Genomic DNA, 22,500 nt, shown 5'->3' on the forward strand with positions numbered 1-22,500 from the left:
CACACATCATCATCCCCGCATGTGTCACCCGTGGAACCACCAGCCTGCTACCCTTTAGGATACCCGAGGATTCCCCACGGGTGGTCTCCAGAGGTCCCACGCAAAACCACGGAAGTAACCCTGAATGTAAAAAAAATAAACCTGGCCTATACATTCAATACATACACCCTCCCCCCCAACACCTACAGTACAATAATGTGCAAAATAACTATTATCCAGATATGGATAATAGATTAATTGCCCATTATTAAAAACATTAACTAGCATATACAAATAAATAAAGTACTACTGACCTCATCAATACGAAGTGTCCGACGCCAGCGCCTTCCTTCTCTTGCCCACACAAAACATAGCCAAAACCAAGCCAATACATTGCAATTACATTCAGATATCAATTAACCCCTTAAACACCTTATCGGATAATAACCGCAAAGGTAATTAAGGGGTTAAGCCACACAGGCACGATACCCACCCTTCACCCATGAATTTGTACTGTGGCTTCATCATGCAACTATATATATATACTGTATATATATACATACAGAGAGACAGAGAGAAAGAGAGAGAGAGAGATATATACAGTATATATATATACACACCTTATATACACACCCATGATAAACCAAATATACAGTACAAATAAATGTAGAAGGGTTATCAAAACCATACTGTTCTACAACCAAACACTTCTCCATACAGACACTACATTAAAATCAATTTCCTTTAAAAATCCTAACTGATCTCACAATCTACTGTACTGTATATGATCACAAACCAATGAAAAAAGTCACATTCCAAAATGCATAAAATCTATGCACCATACTGTATACATTCTGCAAATTAATCAACGTAAACAAAAATCAATTAGCAATCATTATTTAGATCTCTAAACATTTCACACTCAATCATGAACAATGAAACCATTAACAGATTCACGCCTAGAGCAGAACAATTAAGCCTTTGAAAAAATATAAGTACCGACAAAAATACAACCTTTCCAAACCAAGCCTACAGTACCTACAGTATCCCTGACCTTCCTCAAACACACAATACAATACCAAGGAATACATCTACAGTATCTAATTTTAAAATACTTTAAACTCACAAAATAATTAAAAACACATCTAATCCAGCTTTTAAAACATCATCATTTCTTACCCTGAATGTATACTGTACAGTATATCTCTCTAGACATATATATTGTACATACATACATACAGTGGCAAGAAATGATATACCACAAAAAAAAAAAAATACACAGGTTAAAAAACCTTTTGAAAAAATTAACAAGTTCAATAAAATACATTTCTTTACTGTAGTTCACTTACCATTACTTGCCCCCACCGACTCCCGTTGCCCAGCTTACTCACGAACCAATCCACGATCAGGAACCCATAAAATAATAAACCATTGAAAATAATAAACATTAAACTAAAAATCCAAACCAATCCACGGGTCTTCTACTTGTAATACACCTTCATCTGTATTCTTCTTTCTTCTATCTCCTTCCGGGCGGGGCAGGGCGTGGTCTTCTTTCCATCATCGGCCACGCCCTTGTCTTTTTCCTTCTCCGGAGGTCCTTCCTCCGCGGCGTCTGGCTGCAAAATGAGACGACATAGGCTTTTAAAGGCCTATGACGTCACATTTTGCGTCATGGTTCCCACGGTCCTGATTGGACCGTGAAAACCATGTGTTTTGGCCGATAATAAAAAAATGATGACGTCACTTAAAGGGAATGAAAGCACAGCCAATCAGAATGGCTTTGCTTCAATTGCCTTTAAGTTGACGTCATGAAAAGGCACATGGCCGTGCACACATGGTACTAGAGCCAATCAGAGCGTGGGAACTTTATCCCTACTCTGATTGGCTCTGGTATACCATGTGTCAGGGGCTTGGGGGAGAAAGGATGTGACGTCAATGAAAACCTGTCACGTGGTACGGTAGCCAATCAGAGCGTGGGAACTTTATCCTTATTGACGTCACATCCTTTCTCCCCCAAGCCCCTGATTGGCTCTAGTACCATGTGTGCACGGCCATGTGCCTTTTCATGACGTCAACTTAAAGGCAATTGAAGCAAAGCCATTCTGATTGGCTGTGCTTTCATTCCCTTTAAGTGACGTCATCATTTTTTTATTATCGGCCAAAACACATGGTTTTCACGGTCCAATCAGGACCGTGGGAACCATGACGCAAAATGTGACGTCATAGGCCTTTAAAAGCCTATGTCGTCTCATTTTGCAGCCAGACGCCGCGGAGGAAGGACCTCCGGAGAAGGAAAAAGACAAGGGCGTGGCCGATGATGGAAAGAAGACCACGCCCTGCCCCGCCCGGAAGGAGATAGAAGAAAGAAGAATACAGATGAAGGTGTATTACAAGTAGAAGACCCGTGGATTGGTTTGGATTTTTAGTTTAATGTTTATTATTTTCAATGGTTTATTATTTTATGGGTTCCTGATCGTGGATTGGTTCGTGAGTAAGCTGGGCAACGGGAGTCGGTGGGGGCAAGTAATGGTAAGTGAACTACAGTAAAGAAATGTATTTTATTGAACTTGTTAATTTTTTCAAAAGGTTTTTTAACCTGTGTATTTTTTTTTTTTTGTGGTATATCATTTCTTGCCACTGTATGTATGTATGTACAATATATATGTCTAGAGAGATATACTGTACAGTATACATTCAGGGTAAGAAATGATGATGTTTTAAAAGCTGGATTAGATGTGTTTTTAATTATTTTGTGAGTTTAAAGTATTTTAAAATTAGATACTGTAGATGTATTCCTTGGTATTGTATTGTGTGTTTGAGGAAGGTCAGGGATACTGTAGGTACTGTAGGCTTGGTTTGGAAAGGTTGTATTTTTGTCGGTACTTATATTTTTTCAAAGGCTTAATTGTTCTGCTCTAGGCGTGAATCTGTTAATGGTTTCATTGTTCATGATTGAGTGTGAAATGTTTAGAGATCTAAATAATGATTGCTAATTGATTTTTGTTTACGTTGATTAATTTGCAGAATGTATACAGTATGGTGCATAGATTTTATGCATTTTGGAATGTGACTTTTTTCATTGGTTTGTGATCATATACAGTACAGTAGATTGTGAGATCAGTTAGGATTTTTAAAGGAAATTGATTTTAATGTAGTGTCTGTATGGAGAAGTGTTTGGTTGTAGAACAGTATGGTTTTGATAACCCTTCTACATTTATTTGTACTGTATATTTGGTTTATCATGGGTGTGTATATAAGGTGTGTATATATATATACTGTATATATCTCTCTCTCTCTCTTTCTCTCTGTCTCTCTGTATGTATATATATACAGTATATATATATAGTTGCATGATGAAGCCACAGTACAAATTCATGGGTGAAGGGTGGGTATCGTGCCTGTGTGGCTTAACCCCTTAATTACCTTTGCGGTTATTATCCGATAAGGTGTTTAAGGGGTTAATTGATATCTGAATGTAATTGCAATGTATTGGCTTGGTTTTGGCTATGTTTTGTGTGGGCAAGAGAAGGAAGGCGCTGGCGTCGGACACTTCGTATTGATGAGGTCAGTAGTACTTTATTTATTTGTATATGCTAGTTAATGTTTTTAATAATGGGCAATTAATCTATTATCCATATCTGGATAATAGTTATTTTGCACATTATTGTACTGTAGGTGTTGGGGGGGAGGGTGTATGTATTGAATGTATAGGCCAGGTTTATTTTTTTTACATTCAGGGTTACTTCCGTGGTTTTGCGTGGGACCTCTGGAGACCACCCACGGGGAATCCTCGGGTATCCTAAAGGGTAGCAGGCTGGTGGTTCCACGGGTGACACATGCGGGGATGATGATGTGTGGTCCCACTTCTGTGGGGGCACCGCGGACCCATAGTCTGCGGGCATGACGATGTGTGGTCCCACTTCTGTGGGGGCACCTCCGAGCCGTAGGTGCGGGGATGATGATGTGTGGTCCCACTTCTGTGGGGGCACCGCGGACCCGTAGTGAGCACCCGTGAGTTCCCCAGACCCCCATGGGAACCACCCGAGGCCCCGCAGACACCTGTGGGTTTGACCCGGGGCTCCCAGACATCCTTGGGCCTACCGTGTGGACCCAATTGTGGCTCACGGTGACCCAAGGAGACCACCTGAGCGCCATGGTGCTGGCAGGATCCACCAGCAGGCCTCCAGAACCTGTGGAATGCTGCTGGTAAACTGTAGGTCTGTCCAGGTGCCCTGCCAGCCCACCGGGGACTAGCGTGGGGCTACGTTATGGACCCTGAATGTAAAAGAATAAATCTTGTATTTATGGGGGGGGGGCACAGGGGGTGGGTAATGTATTTAATAAATAGAATGCTGTTTATTGTGGGTGATTGTACTGATTTTATTGTGGGTACTGGGGTGGGGGTGGGGTGTTTCCCCAACGGTATGTGGGTAGGCCTCCCTTGTGGGTAGTTAGTGGGTGAGGGTTGAGGGTGGTTAGGCCTCACGGGGTGGGGGGTTAGAGTGGGAGGGTATGTACAGTAGGCGTCCCGAGTGGTGGGTGAGGGCGGGTTAACCCCTTCATGACTGTAGCGGTTAATAACCGCTATGGTGATTAAGGGGTTAGGGGACATTACTTTGAAAGTGTTATTTTTTTTCTCTGTTTTACTGTACAGCAGCGGAGGTTGCCATGGGTAGTGGGTAGTGTATTGAATGTATTTATTGGTTATTATGCCTTAACCCCTTCATTACCTTAGCGGCTATATGCTATGCTAATGAAGCCTCGTTTCTGAACTTTTAATAATATTGTGCAGGAGCAGGGGGTCCCCTGAGATTAGATTTCTGTCTCAGGGAACCCCCTGCTCACTCTACAATATTATTAAAAAGACAGAAATGCTGCTTCTTTACCATAGCGCATAGCCGCTAAGCTAAAGAATGATTCTTTAATGATGTGTGTGTTTTATTCACAGTGTAGATGTTCTCCGGAGCTGAAGCGCACAGGTTTCAGGTCTGGGGACCCCGTGCCCCCCGAGATACAGGCCCCTTTAGGGGGTGCCGGTATCCCTCTGCTCTGCTTGGTTTACAGGCCGCGGTCACGTGATCGCGGCCTGTAAACCAAGCAGAGCAGAGGGATACCGGCACCCCCTAAAGGGGCCTGTATCTCGGGGGGCACGGGGTCCCCAGACCTGAAACCTGTGCGCTTCAGCTCCAGAGACCCCCTGCACATCTACACTATCAATAAAAATGTATTTCAAATGTATTTATTTGTATTTATTTATTTATTTATTTATTGCGGGGATGCTGTGTGTGATTATTTTTTATTGTGTTTAGCGGGGGTGGGTGACGGGGTTTATAAATGTGAGTTTATAAATAAAATAAAGAATATTATTTATAGGGGCCTTAGAACAGAAGTTCCCACGCCAATTGCGCGCTCATTGCTCTTTTGTTACAATGTTGCTGGTCTTGCGGGTTTGCAGTCTGGCAGCAAAAAGCAGTTTGTACTGTAGTACTGTGTGTGAGATAAAGTAACCAGTTCTTTTATTGCTGAAGTCGCCACTAAAAACTTTTATTTACAAATACAGTACAAAAACCGTGCAACACACAACAACATACAGTATCCTTTGTTTAAGTACAGCAGGTACTATAGGGTAAAACATGTACTGTACAGTACAGCACAACATTACAGTATGGTCTCACTGAAAGTCCTCCCCATTTTCCAGCCATGGCCGATGCCTTGCATGGCGCAAAACGCCATTAATGCAGTCTCTAACGCCTCTCATTACAGGATCTGTAACAGGATAATAGCGCTGCATTTCTTCCACAATCTTTTTCCTTAAATTGGCAGGAAGGGCATTTTTTTGGCGATTCCCATCATAGTTCACTTTGAACACCCACTCGCAGTACAATGTGTAGGGAACATGGTGTTTAAATATGATCAAGGCATACTTGTGTGGTATACCAGCACTCCTCACCCTATACTTCTCCCTCAGCGCCGGTGGCAGATCGCACAGGGAGATGTCGGGCACTGTTTGTATGCGAGCGGGTGTAGGAAGTCTTTTGTGAGCGGGTGTACTTGAGGCGATGGGCAATGGTAGGGTGTCTGGGAGGAAGCTTTCCTCCGGTAGTGGTCGCCGGGTTGTCTCCTGGCGTGGTCTTGATGGGGTTGTCATGTCCTCCTCAATAGCATAGTACACTGTATCTTCTGGTGGAGGGGGTGTGCTTGGTGATGGAAGGGGGTCAAAGGTACCATGCATCACATCCATGTCACCCCCCTGCTCCAGCGTCGGGGAAACAGGGGCATTAACACCGAGCAAATAATGTATGCCCGCTATGTCTGCCTCTATCTTGTGCATCCGTTGATCCAGCCGCTGCTCCATTTGTAGCACCGACTCCAGAAGCAGATCTAGCTTTGCCAGCACACTAGAATTCCCGGGGAGATCCACACTTAGCCCATTCAGGATCCGGTCCAACGAGCTGCTTGTGCATGGCATCTGGAGATCTGGGGGGATGGGTGCAACGGAGGATGAGATGGGGGTTCCCTGGAGAGAAGCGGCATCGATGGAGAGTGGAAGAGGTGACCTGGGGATGCCCGGTACAGGAGAAGCTGCAGCGTGGTGGAAGAGGGATGGAGAAGGTGACCGCTGGATTTCCGGGAGAGAAGCAGAGTCGTCCAAGAGCAAAGGAGACAGTGACCCGTTGATTTCAGAGGCAGCAGCATCTTCAGATGGAACCGGAGAAGATGGGGGTGGAGAAGCCGGGCTGAAGATTTCCGGGACAGCTACAGCAGAGTCGTCGAAGCATATGGGAGCAAGTGGTCTGCGGATTCGGTGAGTTGGCTGCCATGCGTCTTGCGTACCGAGCACAGTACCGTATTTCTTCTTCACATAATAAGGCTGACGTGTTTTAAAAGCCTTAGCCTTTGGGGTCAGCAGAAGGTTTTCTTTGTTGGCCTTAGCCTGTCGCTTTGCCTTTGGCTTGGAAACGGTAACTGCCTTTCTTTTTTTCAGTGTGGCAGGCACAGCAGAGGTGAGATGATTCTTTCGTCCATAGAACCGGGGCTGCTCCATGTAAGCGGGAGGCACAATGCAGTATCTGGACAATGCCTCAGATAAAGATCAGCAAGTGGTGGGCTATGCAACGTGTACAACCTTTTATGCATGGCTGCCAGGTACAGGTGTTGAAAGTGGGTGGTCTGTTATGTGAGTCATTAACATATAAATACACCATCCATTTTGTGGATTCACTGCACATTGAATACACATCGACTAAACATCGAATACACATTCTTGTGTTTGTATTTCTTTCTACAGTACTCGCAGCAATGCCTGTTAAGAAGATTTCCAAGGATCTCAGCATGCGAATGAAGGAGATGTACACGAGCGGAAAACGAATTGCAGATATCCAGCGCTGGTTAACTGCTTCTGGCCTCGTTGTGCCATCAAGCACTGTGTGCTATCATGCACAAGGAAAAAACAGAGACCGCAAAAAGGCACCAAGGGTAACAAATGCGTAAGTATACTGTATTTATAAAACTTAACCAAAAAAAATATAGAAAACTGTAGTGTACATCTACAGTATACCGTATTTATATAGTATATTTATTATATTACAACAGTATATACTGTAGTGTACTGTATGTGTGGTCAATTTATATTTTTTGTGCAGCAGTATACACTTTTGGTATATTGCAATTCATCTGACAACGGAATATACAGTATATGATGTGTATTTATTATGATATAACAACAGTATACCGTATTTATATAGTATATTTATTATATTACAACAGTATATACTGTAGTGTACTGTATGTGTGGTCAATTTATATTTTTTGTGCAGCAGTATACACTTTTGGTATATTGCAATTCATCTGACAACGGAATATACAGTATATGATGTGTATTTATTATGATATAACAACAGTATACCGTATTTATATAGTATATTTATTATATTACAACAGTATATACTGTAGTGTACTGTATGTGTGGTCAATTTATATTTTTTGTGCAGCAGTATACACTTTTGGTATATTGCAATTCATCTGACAACGGAATATACAGTATATGATGTGTATTTATTATGATATAACAACAGTATACCGTATTTATATAGTATATTTATTATATTACAACAGTATATACTGTAGTGTACTGTACTGTATGTGTGGTCAATTTATATTTTTTGTGCAGCAGTATACACTTTTGGTATATTGCAATTCATCTGACAACGGAATATACAGTATATGATGTGTATTTATTATGATATAACAACAGTATACCGTATTTATATAGTATATTTATTATATTACAACAGTATATACTGTAGTGTACTGTACTGTATGTGTGGTCAATTTATATTTTTTGTGCAGCAGTATACACTTTTGGTATATTGCAATTCATCTGACAACGGAATATACAGTATATGATGTGTATTTATTATGATATACAGTAACAACAGTATACCGTATTTATATAGTATATTTATATTACAACAGTACTGTATACTGTATATTTTGTCTATTTATATTTATAGTACAGCAGTATACATTTTTTGTATATTTATATTTACTGTATATTACAACATTACATGTACAGTATACAATATACATTTTATATTGCTGCATATTAATAACACAATATAATTTCTTTGCATTGTAGGGAGACTACTCTTCTGGTGGACAGAATAAGTGAGGAGAATGATGAGAGGAGCGCATTAAGGGTTAAAAACACTCTTCAGGAAAACCACAATCTGACTGTATCCGAGAGCAGCATAAAGAAGATGAGACGCAGAATTGGATGGAAATATGGACGTGTGAGGTTAGTAGTGGACAGTACAGGAGGTACTGTACTGTAAAGTAAAAATGTTGTTTTGCAAACTGTACTGCGCTGTGACGCTAACATTTTTTATTCATTGTCATTACAGAGCGTACCCCATGATACGGGACGCAAACAAAATCAAAAGAGTGCTCCATGCCCAGGCATGGATCGACAGCGGTGAGACTTTCCAGGATTGCATCTTCACTGATGAGTCTACTGTGTCGCTGGAGAGATTTGCAAGATTTGCGTTCCACAAAAAAGGCCGCATAACTTTGAAGCCACGGCCAAAACACCCTGTGAAGCTGCATGTGTGGGGTGCCATCTCTAGGCGTGGACCGGGATGCATTGTCGTCTTTGAAGGTACAATTTCTCAAATATAATGCCGCCTAATGCACTGTACTTGACTAGTGTTGCCTTACCGTATGCACTGTACTGTACTATTGAGCACTTTTCTTTTCTTGCTATAGGAATCATGAATAAAGATTTCTTCCAAGACAACATTGTGCCCGTGATAGTGCGATACATCACAGAAGACTTTCCCAATGGTCATCGCTTTTACCAGGACAATGATCCCAAGCACACCGCGTCGACGGCGCATATCCTTGAGCGCGGCATCAACTGGGTGAAGACGCCAGCGGAGTAAGTGCAGTAGACCGTGTCCCATTTATATGTTCCCCACTGTTTTTACTGTGTACTGTATCTCTTAAACTAATTGTCCTTTCTTTCCAATCACAGATCACCAGACTTCAATCCGATCGAAATGGTCTGGCATCAGCTGAAGGACCACATCCGTAAAGTGGCGAAACCCTCCAAGAAGGACGAGTTGTATACAGCCATAATGAGTTTTTGGAACGATGTACTCACCGAGGAACGATGCAATAAATATATAGACCATATTGCCACTGTGTTGCCCATTGTCATCGCGCGCAATGGACAAGCATCAGGAAAGTAGTACAGTGCTGTAGTATTGTACAGTAGGTAAACTATGATACAGGTAAGTATGGCACAGATTTTAGCTTTCCCAATAGTCAGAGTTTACAGTAGTTCCAGTATACAGTACAGTAGACTAGTTTGACATACTACAGTAACTGCCTACTAACTGCTCCATTTTTTTCTTTCCAGAGAAAGCTGCACCAGCCACCTACTGTACAGTAGTTCTACCATAATACAGTATGCACATACAGTACAGTACAGTAACTGAACAAAGTTTTTGTTTTCTTGTCGTTCCAGGAAAAAGGGTGCACCAGGGGGGAGGGGGGGCCTTGTGTTCGTCAAATCTGCTTGTGCAGTCAAATGTACAGTATATAAACAGCAGTAATGATGTACACAAAACCTCTCCTCTCTCAATGAACTACTGTACCGCAGACACAATGAGGATACTGTTACAGTATGAAGGGAAAAAGAACAGGATGGGTTATTTAACATTACAGTATACTGTGCAATATTTATACTGTATATTTATATATACTGTATTTTTATTCTAAAGGTATTCGAGAATGTACTCTACTGTATGAGGACCTGGTGACTTTCAACCCTCTCAGACCCACAGAAAGGATTACAGTATTTCACATCACTGTATATTTATCCTGTATATTTACAGTAATTTAGAAGCAGTGGCTGTTCTGAACAGCCCAGGGCCAGTTTAACAAAACAATGGCTTGGATTGGATTAGCCAGACGATTGATGCTTGGCCAGGGAGGGATTAAAAACTCTAAGGGAGGGGGTGGGTGGTGTAGCTGTACTGTAGGATTGTACTGTGTCAGTATTTCCAACGCCAGGTCACCCTAATAATTGCATGAATAAACCCCCAAAGACAAGGCCCAAATATACTAGTACAGTATACAGTACTGTAAAGTATGTATTATTGTGTGTTGATGTTTTGAATTGCTGTTAACTTGAAATGTTTCACCATTGTATTGTACTGTATTTGTAAATAAAAGTATTTTGTGGCGACTTCAGCAATAAAAGAACTGGTTAATTTATCTCACATAAAGTACGTGAATACGACCGCAATCACCATTGTACAGTAAATGGGTGCATAGGATGGAACGACAGGTGCTAAAGGGGTATAAATATGATACTGTATTTATCAGTATTGATCAAAGAGAGTTGATCAGAAGGATTCCCCTTATAAAGTATACAGCACTCTATTGTCATTCATACAGTACAGTATACTGTAGTAAAGGGTAGACAACACATGGTCTTGCAGTATACTGTATTACTAAAAATCTGTCAGGTTGACCAGAATCACTGCGGATATCGGAAAATAATACAATTTTATTAATTCTACGTACTGTATATAAGGGGAATCCTTCTGATCAACTCTCTTTGATCAACACTGATAAATACAGTAATTTATCTCACACTCAGTACTACAAACTGCTTTTTGCTTGCAATAAACAAACAAACAGGGAAGCGCTACTGTATACTGTATGAGTTAGGATCAGGCCCAGCAGCCACTTTATGTTGAAAACCACATATGAAATGAGCATAAATTTGCATGAATAATTACACAAAAATATATAAAATAAATAGCACAAGTCTCTGACAGAGAGAAATTGTCCAGGTGGTGTGGATACAGGTTAATGCCCCTGTCTGATAGGACAGACTCGGGCAAGAATGGCCTGTGAGAGGTGAATATCCAGAATGGTAGCTGGGATGGAAAGCGCTACCAACTGTGCAGGTATTGAAGTGTGTAGAAATGGGAAGGTGCCGTAGGCATCAAATGTGGAAAGCGCTCACCCAGACTTCATACACTGCGCTTTTTGCTTGCATACTGCAAAGCCGCAAGACCAACAACATTGTAAAAAAAGAGCAAAAAAAGAGCAATGAGCGCGAAATTGGCGTGGGAACTTCTGTTCTAGGGCCCCTAGAAATAATATTCTTTATTTTATTTATAAACTCACATTTATATATAAAGTATATATTTATTTCTCTTCATGTATTTATTTATATTTATTTATTAATTGTGGAGCTGCTGTGCGTGAGGGGCCATGGCCAGGATGGGGGGGGGGGGGGGTAACGGTACAGTATGTGGGTAGGGGGTGAGGGTGGTTAGACCTCACAGTACATTATGCACATTGGGCCCCCCTCCTCCCCACATTTACATACTGTACACTACACGACATCAATGCAGGGAGGGTTTACCAATGCAGGTAAGGCTTTAGGCCTTTATATCTCTCTCCCTTCAGTGTAAGCTGCTTAACAGAAACATTAGGGGGGGAAGGGGCTTTAGGCCTTTATATCTCTCTCCCTTCAGTGTAATCTTCTTAACACAAACATTAGGGTGGAAGGGGCTTTAGGCCTTTATATCTCTCTCCCTTCAGTGTAATCTGCTTAACACAAACATTAGGGGGGAAGGGGTTTTTAAACAATGCTGTGTATAATGTATAAGGTTTTTTACAATTAGATAGATGTAATCCTTGGTATTGTAAGGGTTAGTTTGTTTTTAAATTGTCTTTTCTGGTTGTTACTTACAGTATATATTGATTTTGGTTTACTTGCTTGGTTAAAATACTGTAGTTAAGTTGACTTGTTTGGAAGTGTTTGTACAGTATTTACTGGTAGAGTAGCTTGCAATTATATTGTTAACATTCATTTGCAGAATGTACAGTACTGTATATGGTGCATAGATTTAATGCTATGCATCATTTACAGTATACAATGTACAGTACTGTAAATGCAATGTACTGTGTGGATTGTAATGTTATGTTTTATACTGTACAGTATGCTATTCATTAACTTCATTGCTCTACACATCTAGGGATTTCATTCCACCTTACCACCTTTCCTACACATGATTTGTGCTGTAGGCATTGGTTACTGTATATTACTGTATGCTAATGCAGATGTGTGATGCTTTGAGACTGTCATTTATACTTTGACAAGTCTACCTTTTGGTGTGTAGTGTGCATTATCCTTAGCGTTGTATAGGTGCCTTTAAACCCAGTAACCTACTGTATTGTGATTCACTTTGATTCTCCCTAGTGTTTTTTGAGTCACTATCCTTTTCATGTTTAGGGTTGACAGTGTGTGTCGTTCCCTAGTGCTGTGCATTAGTGTTTAAGGGTCCATGCCTCTTTTTTAAGTGTTTTTAAATCATGTACTGTTTATTCATCCCTTTTTGCACTGTGTCAAATAAATAAACAAATATATCAATTGCATACCTGAGTGCTCCCATACGGGTTACTTTTTTCTCTTTTCACTCACATACAGTATGTATATATATATATATATATATATATATATACAGTATATATATATATATATATATATATATATATATATATATATATATAAATATAGCTGTATGATATATATATATATATATACACAGTGTATATATGTATACTGTATATATATATATATATATATATATATATATATATATATATACAGTGTATATATATATACAAAGTATATACTGTACAGTATATATTTATTTCTCTTCATGTCTTTATTTATTTATTTATTTAGATTTATTTATTAATTGTGGGGCTGCTGTGCGTGAATTTTTTTTATTGGGGGTGAGGGGGGTGTTTGGCCCTTGGTGTGAGTTTACGACTTGCAGCAGCAGCACAATGAATAAATAAATATAAATAAATAAATAAATAAATACATTTGAAATACATTTTTATTGATAGTGTACATGTGCAGGGGGTCTCCGGAGCTGAAGCGCACAGGTTTCAGGTCTGGGGACCCCGTGCCCCCCGAGATACAGGCCCCTTTAGGGGGTGCCGGTATCCCTCTGCTCTGCTTGGTTTACAGGCCGCGATCACGTGATCGGGACCTTTAAACGCAGAGCACTCAGCACTCAGAAACACAGGCCAGACAGATTTAAACACACACACAATAGGGGGAGGTTTTTTTACATAGCTTGCAGGGAAGCTTAACGCACACACAATAGGGGGATAGGGGGAGGGTTTTTTACATAGATTAGAGAGAAGGCAGGGCGTTTTAAAAGCGAGAATAGGGGAGGGGGTTTTACATAGATTTTATTTATTTATTTAGATTTATTTATTAATTGTGGGGCTGCTGTGCGTGAATTTTTTTTATTGGGGGTGAGGGGGGTGTTTGGCCCTTGGTGTGAGTTTACGACTTGCAGCAGCAGCACAATGAATAAATAAATATAAATAAATAAATAAATAAATGACAATAAATACATTTGAAATACATTTTTATTGATAGTGTACATGTGCAGAGGGTCTCCAGAGCAGAAGCGCACAGGTTTCAGGTCTGGGGACCCCGTGCCCCCCGAGATACAGGCCCCTTTAGGGGGTGCCGGTATCCCTCTGCTCTGCTTGGTTTACAGGCCGCGATCACGTGATCGGGACCTTTAAACGCAGAGCACTCAGCACTCAGAAACACAGGCCAGACAGATTTAAACACACACACAATAGGGGGAGGTTTTTTTACATAGCTTGCAGGGAAGCTTAACGCACACACAATAGGGGGATAGGGGGAGGGTTTTTTACATAGATTAGAGAGAAGGCAGGGCGTTTTAAAAGCGAGAATAGGGGAGGGGGTTTTACATAGATTTTATTTATTTATTTAGATTTATTTATTAATTGTGGGGCTGCTGTGCGTGAATTTTTTTTATTGGGGGTGAGGGGGGTGTTTGGCCCTTGGTGTGAGTTTACGACTTGCAGCAGCAGCACAATGAATAAATAAATATAAATAAATAAATAAATAAATGACAATAAATACATTTGAAATACATTTTTATTGATAGTGTACATGTGCAGAGGGTCTCCAGAGCAGAAGCGCACAGGTTTCAGGTCTGGGGACCCCGTGCCCCCCGAGATACAGGCCCCTTTAGGGGGTGCCGGTATCCCTCTGCTCTGCTTGGTTTACAGGCCGCGATCACGTGATCGGACCTTTAAACCAAGCAGAGGGCTACCGGCACCCCCTAAAGGGGCCTGTATCTCGGGGGGCACGGGGTCCCCAGACCTAAAACCAACGCGGTTCAGCTCCGGAGACCCCCTGCACATCTACACTATCAATAAAAATGTGTTTCAAATGTATTTATTGTCATTTATTTATTTATTTTTTGGCGGCTGCTGTGTGTGTGTATTTTTTTATTGTGGGTAGCGGGAGGGTGGATGAATGGGGTATTCGCCCCAACGATGGTTGGGGAGGGCTTGCGGGGGGGGGGGGTGGGGTAGCGGGAGGGCTTAACCCCTTCATGACCGTAGCGGTATTAACTGCTACGATCGTGAAGGGGTTAAGTGCACCCGCAACCCCCCCCCCCCCTCCCGCAAGTCCTAAACTCACACCAAGGGCCAAATACCCCCCTCACCCATCCCCACTACACACAATAAAGCGGGCACGGTGGGTTAACCCCTTCATTGCCTTAGCGGCTATCCGCTATGGTAATGGCGCAGCATTTTCCGTATTTTTAATAATATTGATCAGGAGCAGGGGGGGGGGGGTTCCCTGAGCATTAATCATTAATTTCTGGCTCAGGGAACCCCCTGCTCACTTTACAATATTATTAAAATAATGCTTCTTTACCATAGCGCATAGACGCTAAGGTAAAGAACGAGTGTTTATTTATACTGTATATTGTATGTGTTTTATTGATACTGTACATGTGCAGAGGGTCTCCAGAGCAGAAGCGCACAGGTTTCAGGTCTGGGGACCCCGTGCCCCCCGAGATACAGGCCCCTTTAAGGGGTGCCGGTATCCCTCTGCTCTGCTTGGTTTACAGGCCGCGGTCACGTGATCGGGGCTTTTAACGCAGAGCTGGATACCGGCACCCCCTAAAGGGGCCTGTATCTCGGGGGGCACGGGGTCCCCAGACCTAAAACCAACGCGGTTCAGCTCCGGAGACCCCCTGCACATCTACACTATCAATAAAAATGTATTTCAAATAATTTTTAATGTGTGGATGTTTGCGCAGAGAGAGAGCAGCGGATCTCTCTCTGCTGCAAACACATCTCGCCCCCGCCGCCCATACAGTAGTATCATTTATGTATGTGCATATACAGTACAGTACAGTACTGTACAGTACTGTATGTTAGGGCTTACAGGGGTTGTTGTTATACAGTACTGTATATATATATATATACTGCATTACAATTCATTATAGGGGACGGCTTCACAGAGAATAGCTCGCAAGCGCCACCATGTGTATTTTGACGGCATTGCAGTATTGTAACCAGCCGGAATAAAAAGCTTAAATTCCTGCCGGAAAATAACGCAATGCACTCTGGCTGAAAAATATCAGAAACCTGAATACACCCGAGTATACCCGAATTCGCGGGACTAGCCGTGCTCGAATAAAGTGTGTCGCCAGTGTATATCCAGAATACCACCGACCTGCTAAACAAACTGAATGCCATTGGCCCCCTCCCTACAGGAACACTACTAGCAACTATGGATGTAGAGTCACTTTATACAAACATCCCCCACGAGGATGGGATTTCAGCCTGCAGATACTTTCTGGGATCGCAGGAGCCACTCACAGAGACAGTGACTAAATGCATTGAATTTATTCTGACCCATAACTACTTCACATTTGGAAATGACACATACCTCCAGACAACCGGGACCGCTATGGGTACTCGGATGGCGCCACAGTATGCCAATCTGTTCTGCGCAAAACTGGAAAGTGACTTTCTGTCCACCTGTCACTTGAAACCCCTTACATACCTTCGCTACATTGATGACATCCTCCTGATTTGGACCTCTGGCGAACAGGACCTCCTACAGTTCTATGACAACTTCAATACTTTCCACCTGACCATCAACCTCAAACTCACCCATTCCCCGGATGAAGTACATTTTCTAGACACCACCATTACTATAAAGAACAACCAACTACAGACTTCTGTATACCGCAAACCTACAGACAGAGCCAGCTATTTGAGGGACAACAGCTTCCACCCGACACACACCAAACATGCAACCATCTACAGTCAAGCCATACGATACAACCGGATATGCTCCGACACAGCAGACAGAGACCAGCGGATTAAAGCCTTGAGATCAGACTTTATAAACCGTGGATATAACCACAGAATTGTAGACCAGCAAATTCACAAAGCCACCAGAATACCAAGAAGTGATCTCCTTGAATACAAACAGAAGGAGACAAGCGACAGGGTTCCTTTGGTGGTCACATATAACCCACACCTAGGAGACCTACGCAAGATCGCCAGGAAACTACAACCCATCCTCCAGGAAGATACAAGACTGCAACAGGTCTTCCCTGAAGCACCCTTATTATCATACAGACAACCCCATAATCTCAAGAATATTATGGTGAGGAGTAAAGTATTCAGCAGTACAACTGAATGCGGGACAAAACCATGCCAGGACCCAAGATGCAAAACCTGCGCAATGCTCTACACAGCGGACACAATACAAATACTGCACCGACACACTTTATTCGAGCAAATACCCAGTATGTACCTGGCAGATACCTGGAATGCGCCGCTCCACACCTCTGACAAGCCCCGTTGCGTTTGCCTTCCCAGCCTGGGTTCATGCCTGGCTGACGGGCGGCTGATCTGTTAAATGATAATGATTAGGATTTAATAGGCTGCAATGCTTCGCGTGTCTACCAGATGGCATAAATTCATGAATTGTAATGCAGTATATATATATATACTGTGCAGTATTGCAGCCAGCGGGAATAAAATGCTTCAATCCCTGCCTGGAAAATACCTCAATGCACTCGGGCAGAAAACAGTCACAAACCTCAATACACCCGGGTATACCCGAATTCGTGGGACTAGCCGAGCTCGAATAAAGTGTGTCGCCAGTGTACCACACAAGAATCGGGAATACAAAATCAGAGGAGGGTTCACCTGTTCCTCCAGCAATGTCGTGTACCTCATCATGTGCATGAAATGCCCAGGGGGCTGCTACTACATAGGTGAGACAGGACAGGGGCTAAACAAGAGAATGAACCTGCATCGCCACAGCATCACACGCGGAACAAGAGACAGTCCTGTTGAGAACATTTCTCTGACTCTGGCCATAAGATGAACGATCTGAGGGTTTCCATACTCAAAGGTAATCTTAAAACCCCGAAAGAGAGACGGTTGCATGAATACAAATTTATGCAACTGTTCGGGACACTTAGCAGTGGCCTAAACAGAGATCGAAATTTTATGAGTCATTACTGACACTAGCGAACTCTCTTCCCATGAGCGCTAAAGGCCATGTCTGTACATACTGTGCTATATGTATGCACACACAGCTGTCTCTCACACATACTAATACTCCTTATTTTTCCATCCATATACACCAATAGGGACCACATAGTATCCACACACACTTTTAGTTGTGCTACAAACTCTCACATTTCCACACCCACCCACACCATTTATATCCCTCTCACTCCACACACACCTTGTGTAGAGCACTGTTTATACTGTGGGCTCTCCATTAATTTTTATTCACACTGATACACATACACACTCTTTCTTCACTTGCTTTCAGTTACCCTTTGACACCTCTAGCCATAAAACACATCCACACCGGGGGAAGGAGAAGCACAGATAACATTCCAAGAGACACTGTTTTTAAGTTATCCTTGCTTCATTCATTGTAACATTGCCGGAAGAAGAGATCAGTGTATCTCGAAAGCTCGCACAAATAAAAGCATTTCGTTAGCCACAGAACGGTATCATCTATTTATTTTTTGATTATATATATATATATATATATACAACCACCACAGTCACGCACGACCGTACCACCACACCCTTAGGGTCCCACTCTTGGTATATAGTATATAGATAATAATAATAATAGTATGTTCTTGTATAGCGCTGCTAGTTTTACGTAGCACGTTGTAGAGACATTTTGCAGGCACAGGTCCCTGCCCCGTGGAGCTTATAATCTACGTTTTTGGTGCCTGAGGCACAGGGAGATAAAGTGACTTGCCCAAGGTCACAAGGAGCCAACACTGGGAATTGAACTAGGCTCACCTGCTTCAAACTCTCAGTGCTAGTCAGTGTCTTTACTCACTGAGCCACTCCCTCTCCCTTAGATAGTGATCCTTGAGGACTGGAGTTGCGAAGCTCTGTTTTAAAAGACGATTTACATAACAGTTCTATTTATTAAGCTAAATTTATATAGAATTATAGAATCCCTTCATAGGGATAGAATAGAAGAATCCCTTCATCAGGCCCGTTCCCCTCAGTCCCAAGGGGACAAGAGGGTACTTCCCTAGCCCCAGAACCCACAACAACAGAACTGACCCTAAGTAAAAACAATAGAAGACCCTCCACAAATTCTAAGTAATATTCTAATTAAATACACATACAATATCCCTAAACTAATTGGCAAAATAAATCCACAGTTTAACTTTTGTATAGATATATTCAGGGACAAACTACATGCAAACAGCTACAATGTATTAGTGAACTAGCAACAACTGAGAACACATAGAACAGCAAAGAGAGGAGGCAAATCAGGAGTAATGCAAACCAGACAGTCCTTAGTTAATAGGACACACGAACCACGAGCCTGCTCCTCACTCCCTCTAGAGGGTCTTCTATTGTTTTTACTTAGGGTCAGTTCTGTTGTTGTGGGTTCTGGGGCTAGGGAAGTACCCTCTTGTCCCCTTGGGACTGAGGGGAGCGGGCCTGACGAAGGGACAAGTCCCGAAACGTTGCCCCCCTATACTCCCCCGTTGTGACCCACTTTTTTTGTTTTCTTTGTTCCCCTTCCACCATTCACCTCACCTTCCCTTCGTTGTCCCATCCTACTTTTCCTTTATCCCTTATCCTCCTGTACATCCCACATATGGCCCTACCTATATGTTATCTGTTCTCCTAGTGTGCCGTTGTCAGTTGTTTGACTTATTTGTGCACTGATTAAATGTTCAAATTGGTTATATACCAGTGACTTTGTATCTATTATTAGGGTGTGCTGGATTTTCTTCAGTACTTTACATAAAGGGGGTGTAAGATGAAATATTTATCAAGGACAGTTACAGTTCTAATAGATTACAAGACACAGATCTGGTACAATATTTGATGGAAAAAAAACATTTAATCAAAATTGGATCCTTATGTTACCTCTTCAGGACCCGAATCTTTGGGAACTTGCATGACAATAAATTGTTTCCTTCCATTTGTTTCAGGTTTGCCAGCCTACTTAATGATTATGTAGAGTCTGAATTCTTTTTGATTGATGGAGATTCCTTACTGATAACCTGCATTACTGACGAGACCCTAAAGACAGGACAGAATCTACATTTCTTTTTCTTGATAGAAAGTTTGTTGCTGCGTTTGACCAACAAGGGAGCAAAATATGATGTTGTTTTCTTCAAGGTAGTTACACTTTTTTCATAACATACTGTAATGTGTCACATATGAAATGATTGAATATGCTGATTCATTTATGGAGTGTTGTATATACTGTAATTGTAATGTATGCAGTAAAGTAAAAAAGAAATTGAAAAGAAGCAAATTAAGTAGTCCCAAAAGCTCAGAATTGTCTACTAACAGTATATGAGGACCTTTTCGTGCTGATCTAATAAAATGTATCACATCCTCTTGGTCATTAGTTTTATGGCTAAATTGTTCCTACATTGCTCAGAATGATTTAGAGAAAGTGTTTATCGATTCTGTAATTCATTTAAGGGCACAATCATTTTTTCACACACCTTCAAACAATAGCGAAGATCAATTCAATCTTTTTTGTTATACTTATAGGGGGTAATTCAACATACTCCAAAGCGGCTTATCACACTGCGTTTGGCTGAAAAACCAACATTCAAATAAATGGGGATTTTCTGCCTTGCTATGGATTATATTGTATTTCTCCTATAGTGCTATATATCAACACATATACAAAGGACATAGCCGACATGAGTAATTTAAATGTTGGGGTAGCACTAAAAGAATGCAATATGAATTACTGTATGTAACACCCTTTCCCTACCTCTAAGGTAAATAGCAGGCAATTAGTGTTCTGGTGCTATCTGTAGGTTCACAGGAGACCTGGGCCTCCATTGATTGGGAGCTTGGGGTGTGTCGGGGCAGCGCCTTCACCTGTGAAGATCCCAGCATAGGCGGGATTGCTCCTCAAGGGAACATACTGTATACTTAGTAAATAATACACACACAATAGCATAACCAGAATAAATTTTACCAACAGGGCAGGAACACAACATAAGAATAGCAATAATACCAATAGTAGACACACACAATACAATGTCAGTTCCCCTTTACCCTTATCCCAAGAACCCTGGGAAAACACGTGTCACCCACGCGGCACAATAGTATGTGGATGGTAGCGCTACGAGGAAAAAAGAGAGATCCAGCGCTCCACGGATTTCAAGATAAATGAATTTATTGTGCCACACAAGAGTTGTTTGCTGGAGTCCATCTGGTTCCGCAGTATCACCGGTGCTGGCTCTATTAGGAAAGATCCCTAACTATGGGCCTTCCCTACAATACTGGGCAACAGAGATTGGGGACTAGGGGGAAAACTCTGACCTAGTCCCAGGCAGCCTAACTGGCTCCCAGGACACAAACTTCCTCTCTGCAGTTCCAGGCAGCTCAGACCTTGCGGTCCCCAGTCACACATGATATCCTATCTCAAGAGGATTTCCGGTTCCTCTGTTTTCACTCTGTTTGGGTGTACCAGGATGGCTGCTGCACCTCCACATAATCGTCTGAGGAGCTGCATCAGTTCTCCCCAGAGGTGAGTGGAACCACCCTTCTAAACTCTCCCCCTGGTAGAGACCTCATCGTCCCTGCATGAGAAACCATATACAGTATCATTTACACACCAAAAATATTTATATACCGTATTTCCTCGATTCTAAGACGCACCTTTTTCCCCATTTCCACATGTGCAAAATTGGGATGCGTCTTAGAATCGCTTTAAAAAAAAAAAAAAAAACCTGCTAGGGGGCGCTTACCAAAATCTGGTGTCATTGGCAGCTGGTTGAAGTGCTGGCTGCATTTCCCATTGCCCCCCCCCACCCCCAGTGTTACTGTCAGCTGCCCGACGGTGCAGCTAGGCTGCTTCTCCTATTTCTGCCCCCTGCATGACTGTCAGCTGGGCGGTGCAGTTGTAAAAGTGCCGCCAGCTGCATCTCCCATTCCTCCCTGTCCCCGCACGCGACTATCATCTGTCCCGTGGGGCGGTAGAAGTGTGTGTCTCTGTGTGTGTCTCTGTGTGTCTCTCTCTTTCTCTGTGTCTCTGTGTGTGTGTCTCTGTGTCTCCTTTCCTCCTTCAATTTATTCTCTCCTTCCCCCTTCCCTCCATTCTTTCCTTCCCCCCTTCCCTCCATTCTCTCCTCCCCCTTTCCTCCTTCCCCCCCTTCCCTACATTCTCTTCTTCCCCCCATCCATCCATTCTCTCTCTACTCATCTGATACTGTCTCTCTCTCCCCATTCTGTGTCTGCCCCTCTCTCCCCATTCTGTGTCTGCCTTTCTCTCCCCATTCTGTGTCTGCCTCTCTCTCCCCATTCTGTGTCTGCCTCTCTCTCCCCATTCTGTGTCTGCCTCTCTCTAATGTAGATAAATGTATGGTTTTGTCTGCTAGTTAAAAAAACAAAACAATTCGGCACATTTAATATACTGGTTTTTTTTCCCCAATTTTGTTTTATTAAATTATGGGTGCGTCTTAGAATTGATGGCGTCTTAGAATCAAGGAGATAGAGTAATGGAAAATACAGGGCTTAATACAACACAACTTAACGTTATACAGCACCATTCTAAATAACATTGAATACCTCAATACCTCA

At 42.2% G+C, this 22,500-nt stretch overlaps 1 protein-coding gene across 8 annotated transcripts in view; it reads left to right on the forward strand.

The window, feature by feature from the left end:
* The window catches only part of LOC142501655 (putative ATP-dependent RNA helicase DDX60), a 362,879-nt gene that overhangs the window by 56,555 nt on the left and 283,824 nt on the right, over positions 1–22,500 (forward strand). For 6 of the 8 annotated variants that reach the window (XM_075611796.1, XM_075611815.1, XM_075611833.1 and 3 more), the window contains exon 4: positions 19,881–20,070. The exons of the other annotated variants lie outside the window; for them this stretch is intronic. In XM_075611796.1, coding sequence (XP_075467911.1) covers positions 19,881–20,070 — 190 coding nt within the window. The remainder of the gene's footprint in view (positions 1–19,880; positions 20,071–22,500) is intronic. 8 annotated transcript variants of the gene reach the window in all.

The sequence above is a fragment of the Ascaphus truei genome, chromosome 1 (assembly GCF_040206685.1).
Source record: "Ascaphus truei isolate aAscTru1 chromosome 1, aAscTru1.hap1, whole genome shotgun sequence".
Classification (NCBI taxonomy): domain Eukaryota; kingdom Metazoa; phylum Chordata; class Amphibia; order Anura; family Ascaphidae; genus Ascaphus; species Ascaphus truei.